Genomic DNA, 14,871 nt, shown 5'->3' on the forward strand with positions numbered 1-14,871 from the left:
ACGCCGTCTTCGATACTGACGCGCTTAGCTACAGATTTTTGCGCGCGAAGACGTGCATCGCATCTGCCATATCTTATACAAACAAAATACATTTTATTATACATAATGTAAATATGGTTACAATAAATAATAAGATAATACAATATATATACATATATATACATATATATATATATATATATATATATATATATATATATATATACACCATGCCAACACACACTCCCAAACTTACACTCACCCTTCCCTTTCAACTTGGTTTCACTCAAAGCCAACACATCCATCTTTCTTCTCACAAACATACTACCTATCTCTTCCCTTTTACTCTCATCTGTACCACATCCACGCACATTAAAAGACCCAAACCTTAGGGTCCTGGTCCGAAAACTCCCAGACCCTCTTATGCCTTTTCTTTTTCGTTTAGGAATATCCCCTGTGGGGCTACAAGGAGAAGGATACCTAGTCCCAATCCCCGTCCCTTTCTTCTCGCCTCTTACGATCCAAGTCGGAATACTTGGTGGCAGTATTCTTTTCCCCCACCACAGGGAATTCCCCCACCACAGAAAAAGAATACTCAGAGAAATGGTACAGGACAACAACAAGGGGTTGGGGGACAGCATAACGGAGGGACAGTCGTAGTATAAAAGTGTCATCATTTCTCTATGAACAGAGTTTTCCTCTATCATAGACAAAATGATGTGTGGCTCTGGTCCGTAGGGGCGCCCCATATAGACCCTAAAGTATCAACTGCATGCTACTCTGCCACAATAACAAGCAGCCAATACCCCAGACGGGGTATATATGTATATTATGTATATATATATATATATATATATATATACATATATATATATATATGTATATATATATGTACACATACACACACACACACACACACACACACATATATATATATATATATATATACATATATATATATATATACCATATATATGTGTACATATATATATATATATATATATATATATATATATATATATATATATGTATGTATATATTCCAAGGACTTTTTCCCTCATACAAGTGCCTGAAACCCACTGCCACCCATTCCATCCCCAATATACTCCGCTCCCATTCATCCCCCTTCCTTCCTCTTATCTTGGCTTCTCCTAGATGACGGGTCATCCCTACATTTCGTCCATTCCTCTGAGTCAGAAGCAATGCAGCAAGACACAGCACATCTACAGCAAGGTCGCTTCATTTAATCGGCGATCCCCTCTCTCCGCCCCACCCCATACAAGAAAAGAGAAGACGGGGGAGAAATCACTTCGGACTGTGTCAAAATATCCTTCACACATACTTCCTCCCCCCAACACCCCACCCACTCCCTTCCATATATCACAGCATCATTCATACACCATCATTTTCCACTCATCCCTATCTTCTGTCTTCTCCCTTCCATCCTCAACAGACATTCCCTTCCTTCCTAGTGCCCATTTTGCCCCATCCATCCATCTCATCCTTGGTCGCCCCCTCATATTCACTTCTTCCACCTCCACCATCTACACCTCTTTTATTAATCTTCCTTCACTCATTCTTTCCATGTGTCCAATCTATCCCAATACTCTTTCAGCAACCCTATCTCTCAACTCCCTTTCCACCCCTGCTTTACTCCTTACCTCGTGTATATATATATATATATATATATATATATATATATATATATATATGTGTATATATATATATATATATATATATATATATATATATGTGTGTGTGTGTGTGTGTGTGTGTGTGTGTGTGTGTGTGTGTGTGTGTGTGTGTGTGTGTGTGTGTGTGTGTGTGTGTGTGTGTATTTACCTAGTACCTAGTTGTATTTTACGGGAAGGGGAGCTATGCTCGTGGTGTCCCGTCTTCATATCTCATTTTATCTAAGCTATTTTTAAATTCATGAATTGTTTTTCCACACACCACTTTCTCATCTAACTTGTTCCAACTGTCTATTACTCTGTGAGGAAAGCTGTTCTTTTTCAGATCTCTTCTATAGCTGTCTTTTTTTATTTTCTTTCCGTGTCCTCTTGTATTTCTATCATCCCATTTTATCAGATTCTCTCTATCAGTAATTTCTATGCCTTTCATGATTCTGTAAATAGCTATCAAATCTCCTCTCTCTCTTCTTTGCTCCCTCTCTCTCTTCTTTGCTCGTGTGTGTGTGTGTGTGTGTGTGTGTGTATTTACCTAGTTGTATTTACCTAGTTGTATTTTACGGGAAGGGGAGCTATGCTCGTGGTGTCCCGTCTTCATATCTCATTTTATCTAAACTATTTTTAAATTCATGTATTGTTTTTGCACACACCACTTTTTCATCTAACTTGTTCCAACTGTCTATTACTCAGTGAGGAAAGCTGTTCTTTTTCACATCTCTTCTATAGCTGTCTTTCTTGATTTTCTTTCCGTGTCCTCTTGTATTTCTATCATCCCATTTTATCAGATTCTCTCTATCAATAATTTCTATGCCTTTCATGATTCTGTAAATAGCTATCAAATCTCCTCTCTTCTTTGCCCTAGTGTCTGTAGTTCAAGTTTTGCTAGTCTCTCTTCATATGATAGTTTTGAGAGTGTTGGTGCCAATTTTGTAATTGCTCTTTGTATTCTTTCAAGTTTTGTTATACATTTTTTTTGTACTTGGTGACCACATCGTTGTTGCATATTCCAATCTTGGTCTTATCAGAGTGATTAGAATTTTCTTCACCATTTCTTCATCCAGGTATGTAAATGCCACTTTGATTGTTCTTATTAAATTATAAGTTTCCCCCCAAATCTTATTTATATGTTTCTCAGGTGACACACCACACACAACAACGACTCCCAGGTCCCTCTCACTTTCCACCCCCTTCACTCCCCCCTCTCCCAATCTACACGATCCCGCCACTCTGTCCTTGCTCCCTCCAAACTCCACCACACCACACCCCCTAGCGCTGAACTCCATCTCCCACCTCCCACTCCATTCCCACACTTTACCTAGACCACCCTGCAGCGACCCACAACCCTCCCCCGTGTTCACTCCTTCCAACAGCCCTGCATCATCCGCAAAGAAGCCCATACAACCTTCAACATACAACCTTCAACTTGTGTGTGTGTATTCACTATTCACTTGGTCTTTGGATCACGTGTTGGACTCGTGTGTGTGTGTGTGTGTGTGTGTGTGTATACACACACACACACACATATATATATATATATATATATATATATATATATATATATACATATGTATATATATGAATATATATATATATATATATATATACATACATATAACTGTATATATATATATAATACATATATATATATATATACATGATATATATATATATATATACATATATATACATATATATATATATATATATATATATATATATATTGCAGTAATTCACAAGGCACACGTGAAAATAATATGCAGAAAAAAACACTGGGAAATAAGAAGCTTAGTCCGAACGTTTTCGTCTATTTAAGACTATCAAGGAATATACAGTTACAGAGACATAAAATGGGCAATTGGCTCATAAAACTTTCCATAACACCTCACACGAAAGGAAAGTATTTGACAGAAAGAACCTTTTGGTTCTTCCTTACAGTGAGAAATTAGTTGGTCTGCCTGATATTCTCAAACAATTCAACATCAACTTGGTTTTCAAAAATAACAATACTATAAAAAGAAGGCTCATTAAAAATTCACCTGAAGTAAGTGAGGGTTGTGTTTACTCTATTCCATGCCTTAAATGCAACAAATTTTATATCGGCCAAACTGGTAAAGACTTAAAAACTAGGATAAATCAGCACAAATATAGTGTAAGGAGTGGGCAAAGTTCCAGTGGCCTTTTTATCCATGTAAGAGACTGCAACCATCCTATTGACTGGGATAATTCTAATGTAATAATTTTTTGTAGATCTTTATTAGAAAGAAACATTATCGAATCCAGTCACATTAAGCAAACCTTTGACCATAATATTAATTTAAGTTTAGGATTATTTAAACTTGATGATTTTATTACAGATAAAATTGTAAAAAATTCTCCAAGTGTTACTAGGCCGGGGTGACGTAACGTCATGTGACCAAACGTCCTTATAAGTAAACGTAAGTCTCTACCTGATTATGAAGCATCTTGTGTGTCCTTCCCATATTCCTAGCTTGTCTTCTACTTTATGTATATATACTGTATGTCCACCTATGTCTCTGTAACTGTATATTCCTTGATAATGTCTTAAATAGACGAAAACGTTCGGACTAAGCTTTATTTATATATGTATATATATAGATATATTGATAGATATATATATAAATAGATATTGATATACGTATATCTATGCATGTATTTATGTATATATATATATATATATATATATATATATATATATATATATATATATACATATTTCTTATATACATCATTTAAAGGTGATATAATGAACTTCAGAAAAGTAGATTTACAGATTCCCATCAAACTATGTGACACGATAGACGATTATATTAGAGATAGGTTCGTGTATCTCATCAGACATGCATTTCGTCCTACCGCCAAATAAGAGGAATCTTGACAGTTCTGATCATAATTACAAAAGTGATCGAGGTACCAAAAGTCAACATGTCACAGCTTCAGTCTCAGGTTTTTATTTAGTTACCAGCATCTACATCTTTCACTCATGTATATTAACTACAGTAAACAAAAAGGAATTGGAATATCCGTATCGGAACCTGTCGAACGCCCACCTTCCCTACGAAAAGATACTTTTTGGAGCAGTTGATCAAGAGCCACCTGGCTTTAGCAGTCCGGGTCGTTTATGAAACTGACGTGGGCGCTGAACCCTGGCTCCATTTCCACGGCTCCATTGAACCTAAGGAACATCTCACTCTGGATCGACTCAAAGGCTTGCCCACTTTCGATTTCAGACCCACAGTATCTGTAGTCACGAAAAGATAATGATAATTATGATAGCAATAATGATAATGTTCACAATAATAATAATTAATAATAATAATAATAATAATAATAATAATGATAATAATATAATTATTTTGAAAAGTAGGCATGCCCTTTATCTAAAGAATACATGCCTATTTTCGATTAAGTCAATTTAGCTTTACTAAAGAGTAGATAGATATATAGGTAGAGAAATAAATGTATAAATTGCATAAGATTAAAATACTTACGCATGTCCTGAAACGAAGGGGCCACCTTCCCGAATCTCGAGTTTGTCGAAGCGGCAAGAAGAGCTCATGCGTTTGATCAGTTTGAAGCTGCTGAAAGTCAGTTTCACTTTCATGCAAAATGGCGCCTGGATCCACCATATGCATTGAGCTATGGACAGGAGAAAAAAATAACAGGTTGATAGGTATATGAATAAGTAGATAAATACACAAGTAGAATAATCAATATGATGAACAAACAAACAAGTGAACATGTATGTAAATAGATTAATGAATGATAAAATAGATAACATACATGTGTATGTAGATAAATGGGTAAGTGGAGGAAATGGCAGCTGACTAAAGAAATGGCCAAATGAATAAGTAATAAATAATCAGATTAATCAATCTATTTTTTCAAATTTCCAAATGGATAAATAAATAATTGAATGAATGAATAAGGCTCTCATGAAGTGACTTTTTTCAATAAAGTTAGAAATATGAAAACGTTTACAGTAGCCGACGATTGCTAATATCTGTTAGATAGATGATAAGAACAGTAATGAATCAGTAAAGCTCTCATAAGAATTTTTTTCAATAGATTTAGAAATATGAGAGCTTTTATAGTATCCGATGGCTAACAGTATATATAGAATTTATTCTGTCCTGCAACAGACATTAGGTGTTTCAATGCATCACAAAGGTAAGTCTGGCAGGTCTTCTGTGTTGCCAGTAGATGTGCAATTGACCGTAACGACTGGCTGCGTGAGTGGGAGACAAGACTTGTGGCAACGGGGACACCATTGGGGTGCACACGTGACCACGGAAGGTGATTCATTTGTTGAGGTCGGTCGTTATACGCAAGGATTTAAGAACGAATTTTGATACTCACTTTCAGGCAGGAATGTGTTCGGGTAGTTGGGTGTTGTAATGACTGTCGGTTCGGTTACATTTCCTCCGCACTCCAAATCAGCTGCAAACATTAAAAAGAAAAGAAAATCACTCGTACTCATATCTGACCATCTTGAACAAAGAGACATGTTTTTGAGCTCTTGTTTCGACCGATGACAGGCAGCCTATTATTCACTCGTCTCCAGGAATGGATCCCGCACTTGTTTGTCGATCGGATCGCTGGTGGCGCCCTCGGAACCGTGCGGGTTTCGCATGTTAGGCGACTAGTGACCGCCACTAATGACGGTCACTGGTTGCCTAGTGGGAAAGGGGCCTTACTACTCACGTAAAACCGTTTGAATGTCTTTAACAGACTTCCCCCGACTCCACATACCACTTATGCAGAAGGAAAAAAGAAAATATCCACCCTATCACACTCTCCCAAGTCGACGAAAGCCCAAAAACAATCCGCTCCTTTTGCTAAACACTTCCCAGATTCCTGCCTTTCCACAAACACTTGATCTACACATTCATTTCCTCTCCTAAAACCAAACTCCTCTTCCTCAGCCACTCCTGTTCCTCTCCTTCTGATCCATTCGCTTAATACAAACCCATCCACCTTCCCCAATAGACTGATCTCCGTAAAACTACTAACAGCAATACTTGTCCCCTTCCCCTTGTACAGTGGAGATATGCAATGCACTTCTCAAGCCCAGTGGGACCCATCCTTTCCTTAGACATATACTGAACAGTCTTCTACCACCAATCCATCCTTTGTAAGACAATCCAGTTGGAATCCACATAATCTAGGTTGTTTTTTCCAACTTTTTCTTGCAACGCCAGTTGAACCTCACTTATTGCAATAGCCATCTTTTGCAATATTTTGCAATAGCCTTATTTTACAATATTTTCATAGCCTTATTTTGCAACAGGCTTATTGATTTGCAATGGCTCTCTCCCGCCACGGCCATTCTCCCATCATCTTCCACCGTCACACTCAAATCCCCCCTCCCCTGTCCTCCTCCTCCTCCTCCTCCTCTGCGTTCAGCATATCAAAATATTATGCCCATCTCTCTCCCACATCCCCCCATTTTCCATTGGCAAGTGTTTATTTACTCCTTTTGCTCTCTCCTCTCTACCTGCTTCGCCTCTTCACACTGTCTTGAATTTTTTCAGTCTTGAATATTTTCGGCCAAGATTCGGCCACAAATATATTTTCTATTGTTTCATAAAATTTGGTCAAAAAGGAACGTACAGTTTCATATACGTCATAATAATAATAATAATAATAATAATAATAATAATAATAATAATAATAATAATAATAATAATAATAATAATGATAATAATAATAATAATAATAATAATAATGATAATAATATTAGTAATAATAATAATAGTAAAGATAATTATAAAAATAATAATTACAGTAATGATAATAATGATAACAATGAAATTAATTAAATTGATGTTTCTACTACCACTACTTCACTTCTGCTGCCAGTGGAAATGATGTCTAAAGTAGTAATAAAACTTATGATATCGATGATTAAGCGGCAGTATTACTCGTAACGACAACGATTTTCTAGTAGGCTACGTGAGAACATGGGCGATACAAACGGTAGTATCCTCCGGTCACTTCTTGGCACTGGTCACCCGAAGTCCCAGGGGGACATCGACAGGTGCAGTTCTTGTCAACGTATCCTTCGTTCTGGCACACTGGAGCCGACAGCCCACAAGAACCTGTCCAGGAGTCTGCAATATAACATCATTGTCTTAGAATACTTCCCATCTTAGTAACTTTATTTCAGATAAAGTGTGTGTCAGTTCTAAGACTCCTGTGGCCCTTTTCTCGTAAATATCTTTCTTCTACAAATTTCGCAATCTGAGGATAGATATTTCCATAGTATATATATATATATATATATATATATATATATATATATATATATATATATATATATATATATATATATATTATATATATATATATATACACACATATATAAGATGTGTGTATGTGTATATGTGTGTGTGCATGTGTGTGTGTGTGTGTGTGTGTGTGTGTGTGTGTGTGTGTGTGTGAATGTGTGTGTGTGTGTGTGTGTGTGTGTGCATGTGTGTGTGTGTGTGTGTGTGTGTGTGTGTGTGTGTGTGTGTGTGTGTGTGTGTGTGTGTGTGAATGTGTGTGTGTGTGTGTGTGTGTGTGTGTGTGTGTGTGTGTGTGTGTGTGTGTGTGTGTGTGTGTGTGTGTGTGTGTGTGCTTAGTTACCTAGTTGTATTTACCTATAGGCAATTCACTCAAAGAATCTCAGTCGATCCTGCGTTTTCGGTTGGCAGCCTTGCTCACTCTTCGCTATGATGCGATACAATTCACGAACTTTTTCGTATCTACATATTTCAATTTCCAACCTGAGCGTCCCTTTTCCGACCATATACGTTGGTACAACCGTATTCAAAGACTCGAGAAGATAATGAATATGAGATGGTGAAAGTCGTAAACTAATCGAGATGCGAAAAACCATGCGGTATGTACTCAAGTCATGTTCAATTTTGATTGGGGTGGAGGGAGGGAGGGAGCAAGACGCTGTGCTTCTCACCACCCGTCCTGTATCAAAAGATAATCATATAAACCTTCCATTTTCTCTTTTATGTGTCACTTTATGGGATATGTGAAAGCACAGAGATATTCATGACTATTTCATATCACAGAAGACATGTTCAATTTTACAACCAGCCTCATAATGACTGGACACAGCGATGATAAGTAAAATGCTCTATAAACATTAAAATTATATTCCTTATCTTATACTCGCTATAATTACTTCCTTTGTACTATCGAGACGGAAAGCTTTGAAATAAGTGAACAAGGACTGCTTCATCCCTAGGTGTACATGAAATTCGCGCAACTCGTATAGTCACTGAACCAAGTGAAGAAATATGAAACTATTTTAAGGAGGCTTGATGTTTCAGCCAGCTCAGCGGGGGAAGGGTGAGCAGGGCTGCCAACCGAAAATGTAGAATCGACTGAGATTCTTTGAGTGATTTGCCTATAGTTGTATTTTACAGGAAGGGGAGCTATGCCCGTAGAGTCCCGTCTTTGTATCTCGCAGTGTGTGTACGTGTGTGTGTGTGTGAGTGTGTGTATTAGACACACACATATATATATGTACATAACGACCTCATATCTGCTATTAACGTCCTCTGTTCTCGTGTGCACCTACCTATACACCCGTACATGATATTTGCCATCTTGATGTCCCTGAAGGAAAGTCCTTTCCGATTCCCTAGCAAGTCTTGACGAAATGGGTCTTTGGTCATCAGGGTGAACTCGCCGTTTATGGAGAAGAACTGTCGAAAGTAATATATATGTATGTATGCATGTATGTATATATATATATATATATATATATATATACACACGAGTATTATATATACATATATATATATATATATGTATATATATACATATATACATATATATATTCATATATATATACATATATATATACATATATATATATATATATATATGTATATATATATATATATATATATATATATATATATATATATATATATATATATATATATATATATATATATATATACAGTATATATGGCACACATCAAACCAAACAATCCCTGTTTCAAGCTTGTTGCATCGCACAATAGTTGGTCCTACGTGGTGGACGTCAGAGAGAATTATTTGCGCTCTAGACCAGATGTATGACTCTCTCTCTCTCTCTTTATCTTTATGTATGTACGTGTATATATATATATATATATATATATAGACATATACATATATATATATATATATAGATATATACATAGATAGATAGACTTTATTTGGCAATGAATCAATGTACATGAAGTGCAAATAATTACAAGAATACATAGTTCGGAATAATAATTGCAAATTGCCGAGGATAACACAAAAAGGATGTACGCTTATTTCCATTGTGGTCCTCATCAGACTGTTATTCTACACTAAGTCACACAGACAACATACGTAGGGGGTTAAGGGGACCAGGGACAATCATGAATAATACCAGTCAGTACACATATGACACATAAACATTGTTATAGTTTTGCTAATATTACTAAAATGTTCGTACACATAGGATATTGAGACCAAAAATTGAGCACCACCACAAAAAGGAACATTGCATTAAGCAAAGGAACAACAAAATAATGTCAAATTGTAACAAAACAGTATGTCTGAGTACTATATCAGAGTAGTACCATTAATGATATACTACATTATTCTACAGCTGTATCAACATGTATGAGTGAGTACTATATCAGAGTAGTACCATTAATGATATACTACATTATTCTACAGCTGTATCAACATGTTATAGTGAATGCTACACTGCAGCTAGGGTCACATATTGATTAATTCTAACATTTTACCTGAATCTCAGGACGGAGTGGGCAATTAGTATGAGCGCTAGGGAGTAGTACATTATAACCTGAAGCACCAGAAGTAGGATACAGGGGACCAATACTCGTATGAGTAAAACAACAAGGAGAACGAGGAAAAAGGCCAGATCATAAATGTTCTCGGACCCTACGACTAGCAAAACAAAGGTGGAAACCAATTTGCAACATCAAACATTGTTATACTAAACTAAACTTCTGAAGGACAAAAAAAAAAGGTGGGGGAGGTCAGAACAGTTATGAGTGAACGCAGATTTGGATGGTATTACTCATAGAGTCAAGTATCCCGCACTAAGCTAGTAGTACATAAAATCAAGGCTGTTCTCTGTCCATAGCCGAGACATATAGTAACCCTTGACTTTTTTCTTGAAGGTAACCTTGCTATTTGACTTCTTAATGGACACAGGTAGTGAGTTCCATAGTTGAGCACCTGTGAAGTGAAAACTGTTTTTGGTGAAGGGACCTGCATGAGATACAATAAAAGACTCAGCCGATAACGTAAAATTACAGCTCACATATGAGGGAGCAGAATTGTGAACGACATTGTAAACCTGGTTTAGTTTCAGCTGCTGGACACGATATTTTACAGGTAACATTCCTACCTTGCTAAATTCTTCTATACCAATATGACTACGTTGAGGTAAATTTAGCATGAATCTAATTATCTTATTTTGTGCAACCTGTAGCCGAGACTGTTTTTTTTTTTTCTGCTCAGACTACTGTATCAAGAACTACAAGCGTAATCAAAGTGATGCTGTAACAAGGCTGAGACCAGAAGCTTCTTTGTTTCCAAATCAAAATTTCTGGCTTTTCTGTACAAAAATTTGACTTTATGTGAACACTTGGATACAATCTTATCCGTTATGACATTCCATGAAAGAGACTGATCTAAGGGTATTCCAAGATAGGTTACCTCTTGTTTTGACTCCAAGACATTAACCCCACATCTGACCTGTACATCGCTGTGTTTCCTGAGGTTGGGTTTTGATGCGAAGACAATACTTTCCGTTTTACCGAGGTGTAAAGACAGCCTATTATCTATATATACATTTACAACACTGAATGGGTCCTAGTGATTAGAGATACATTTTAACAACCACAATGCAGTTTATTTCTAAGCCAACAACATCGGAAGACCCAATGGAGGCCACAACCAGAAATTGAAATATGTTATTGCCGAGGACTCGAACTCAGCTATCACATGACAAGTGCGCATTGACTTACCAACTACGCTAGTTGGTAAGTCAATGGTTGTGGTTTCCACTGGGTCTCCCGATGTTGATGGCTTAGAATTAAAGTGCATTGTGGCTGTTAAAAACGAGTTATGATGGGTAGAATGCCTGGAAGAAGACCCAGAGGGAGACCTCGAATGAGATGGATAGATGGAGTGGAGGCGGAGATGGACAGAAGAGGAATAAATAAAATAACCTGGATGGAAGCAGCACAGGACCGAAGGGTATGGAGAGGATTACTGTTGGCGGACCAGAATCTACACGAGGTTCAAGATCCAACGGAGTGAGTGAGTGTGGTTGTTAAAATGTATATATGCATATATGTACAAAATATCTTGTAAATCATGTAATCAGTTTTATGTTGGTCAGACTGCTAAAACACTCAAAGCACGAATCAATCAACACAAGAAATACGTTAGAGAGGGAAACCAATCTAGCGGCATATTCAACCATATGAACCATTTTAACCACCCAGTTGACTGGGATAACGCTAAAGTCATCACATACACCAACAACATAACAGATAGAAATTTAATTGAATACTGTTTGATCAAATCTAGTAAGGGAATAAATGTTAATCTCCATCAAGGTTTGTACAAATTAGATAGTTATATTTCTCATGAAATTTCAAAATTATTCAAATTGTAATATAAATTATGAGCAGTTGTCTCATACTTGTTGGTTACCAGGACGGTTCAAACGTTTGTCACGTGTATTTCTTCCTCTACCTCCGAATGCCCTCTTCACTGTCTCACTCAGCCATATATTCTGTACCTTGTTTCTTCATTTTATAATTCTTTCTTTGTATCTGCACAGAAGATGTAATTATACGAAAGCGCTCTGCTTCGTTAGTTCACTTTTCCTAGTGGTTACTTACGCATTTGTGAACACACGCTCCTAGTGTTTTTATTGCATATATATATATATATATATATATATATATATATATATATATATATATATATATATATATATATATGTGTGTGTGTGTGTGTGTGTGTGTGTGTGTGTGTGTGTGTGTGTGTGTGTGTGTGTGTGTGTGTGTGTGTGTGAGTGTGTGTGTGTGTGTGTGTGTGTGTGTGTGTGTGTGTGTGTGTGTGTGTGTGTGTGTGTGTGTGTGTGTGTGTGTGTGAGTGTGTGTGTGTGTGTGTGTGTGTGTGTGTGTGTGTGTGTGTGTGTGTGTGTGTGTGTGTGTGTGTGTGTACCGGTATATTTACACACACACACACACACACACTCACCACCCCATCCATACATAAATTAAACAGCCAAGGCGACAAAACACATCCCTGGCAAAGTCCCACCTTTACCTCAAACCACTCACTCTCTCTCCATTGGAATCACATCGTGTTGGAGAGTTGACGAAGAAGATTATCAGGAAGTGGCACTTCTGGAACTTCCTTATGATTTAGAATATACTCTCATACATATACTCCATATATTTTACATTGCTAGTTTTCCCTTTGACCTCTTTGATGGCTATGATAAAGTAGATGTAGATGACAGTCTCTCTTACCTTGGACCCATAATGCATGACTGAAGTATAGTCATAAGGAACATCGGTGAGAGTTGTCCTTATCTTGAAATTACCGGTCTTGTCAGACTTAATGTTCTCGAAGTTGATGATGACGTAGTCATCACGATCTGACCTCGATTGCTCATGGTAGAAGCCCAAAGCATGGCCGATCTCATGGGCAACAGTGCCCAGCTACTCAGAGTTACAAAGAAAATGGATTAGTTTATATTCATTTGGGTGCTTTATGGGGGTGTCTATAGACATTTGTAAGCCGCTGATATAGATTACAGTACATACTAAAATAATAATGATAGTAAAAACTGAGACTCTTTGTAAGATGAGGCAATAGCCGATTGCTCAGACTCACAAAAAGAAAAAAAAATGTGTTGTTCATATTATTTCAAGTGCTGCACAGCAGTATGGCATTCTTTGCCCACTAAAACCAGCCCAACCTATCTCGACGGACAACCAATATAGATTGAGTTTATTTCCTTACTCTAAGGCACCCGTTCCCAATGGATATTTTTTGTCCTAAAGATTGGCCGTAGTTTCGGCCAACAAAACTCCAGCAGCCTGACTCTCGCACAATATTGAGATGGTTGATAGGCTTATCCGCTGACTTTAGTTTCTTGAATACTATGCAAGTATTCTCTCTCCAGTGTCTTATGGCCGCCATGACTCTGTCTTGATAGTCGGGATCTGGAAAGAAAACCTCTTAGGTATGGAAGAAGTGACCCAACCTCTTGCAGAACAGAGAAGGGCAATCCAGCAACTCTGAACAACTTGTGCAGCAGTAGATTGCTGTATGAACCAGGTGTAACAAATCAATCATAAAGACTACGGAAAAGAGAAATGTGGTAATAGAATTTTTGAATGGTGACTAGTGAGGAGTGAATTTACACTTTCGTTAGTAACAAACAGCGACTCCACCCTTGGGGGACAATATTGCACTCAAGAGGTGAAGTCATAGAAATTGCACAACAGGAGAGATTTAAGGAGGGTAGTAGAACGGAGGGACAGTAAAAGTTAAACACCATAATAATTCCTTTTTAAGTGAAGATTAATCTTCAGTCGTGCAAAAATAGTGAGTAACCTGGTCCTCAGGAATGCCACTGAAGTCCCCAAGATAACGGCTGCGTAGAGCCCGATACGGACACTAGTGGGCGAAAGTGGAGGGAAAATGATAAAAGTGGGCGAGAATCCCTAAGACCTTCTATAGCCATCTAATTGATTTATTGGCCCTCCTGAAATAGTCTAAATAAGCTGAGGGGCAAAAAAACATGTGTTGCAGGGTTTGCGCTTTTGAACCACTAATGATGAATCACTGTTTAGTAGGAAATGCTGCATTAAAAAATTCTTCGAGGATGTATCCTGCCAAGCAGTGTCTTTGTTCTCAACTTCACTGTAGAGGGGCAGCACTACACCTTCCGTGATTAGAGTTTCTAAGCAGGAGGTTGCAGGCAAATAACGACCTGGGAAACATTAATGAATCTAAGAGAGAAGAAGAAATGAGAAAAAGAGAAGAAAATACATATGGTCCTGAATCCTCTCTGCCTATAAAGAAAAACCCACTCTAACTATAAAAGGAATAAATCTACACATCAATAACAGTTATGGGTAATTTATTCTTGAAA

At 37.3% G+C, this 14,871-nt stretch overlaps 1 protein-coding gene across 1 annotated transcript in view; it reads right to left on the bottom strand.

Annotated features, from left to right (window-relative positions):
- Positions 1 to 4,703: 4,703 nt before the first annotated feature.
- Positions 4,704 to 14,871, bottom strand: part of LOC143040113 (blastula protease 10-like) — a 23,390-nt gene continuing 13,222 nt past the window's right edge. Inside the window, exons 4-10 of the mRNA XM_076210806.1 lie at positions 13,734 to 13,936; positions 13,238 to 13,429; positions 9,268 to 9,394; positions 7,664 to 7,798; positions 6,045 to 6,125; positions 5,177 to 5,324; positions 4,704 to 4,926 (exon numbers count right to left, since the gene is read on the bottom strand). Of these exons, the coding sequence (XP_076066921.1) occupies positions 4,788 to 4,926; positions 5,177 to 5,324; positions 6,045 to 6,125; positions 7,664 to 7,798; positions 9,268 to 9,394; positions 13,238 to 13,429; positions 13,734 to 13,936 (1,025 nt within the window). The 3' untranslated portion in view covers positions 4,704 to 4,787. The remainder of the gene's footprint in view (positions 4,927 to 5,176; positions 5,325 to 6,044; positions 6,126 to 7,663; positions 7,799 to 9,267; positions 9,395 to 13,237; positions 13,430 to 13,733; positions 13,937 to 14,871) is intronic.

The sequence above is a fragment of the Oratosquilla oratoria genome, chromosome 27, assembly GCF_046742065.1.
Source record: "Oratosquilla oratoria isolate Oo_2021 chromosome 27, ASM4674206v1, whole genome shotgun sequence".
Lineage (NCBI taxonomy): Eukaryota > Metazoa > Arthropoda > Malacostraca > Stomatopoda > Squillidae > Oratosquilla > Oratosquilla oratoria.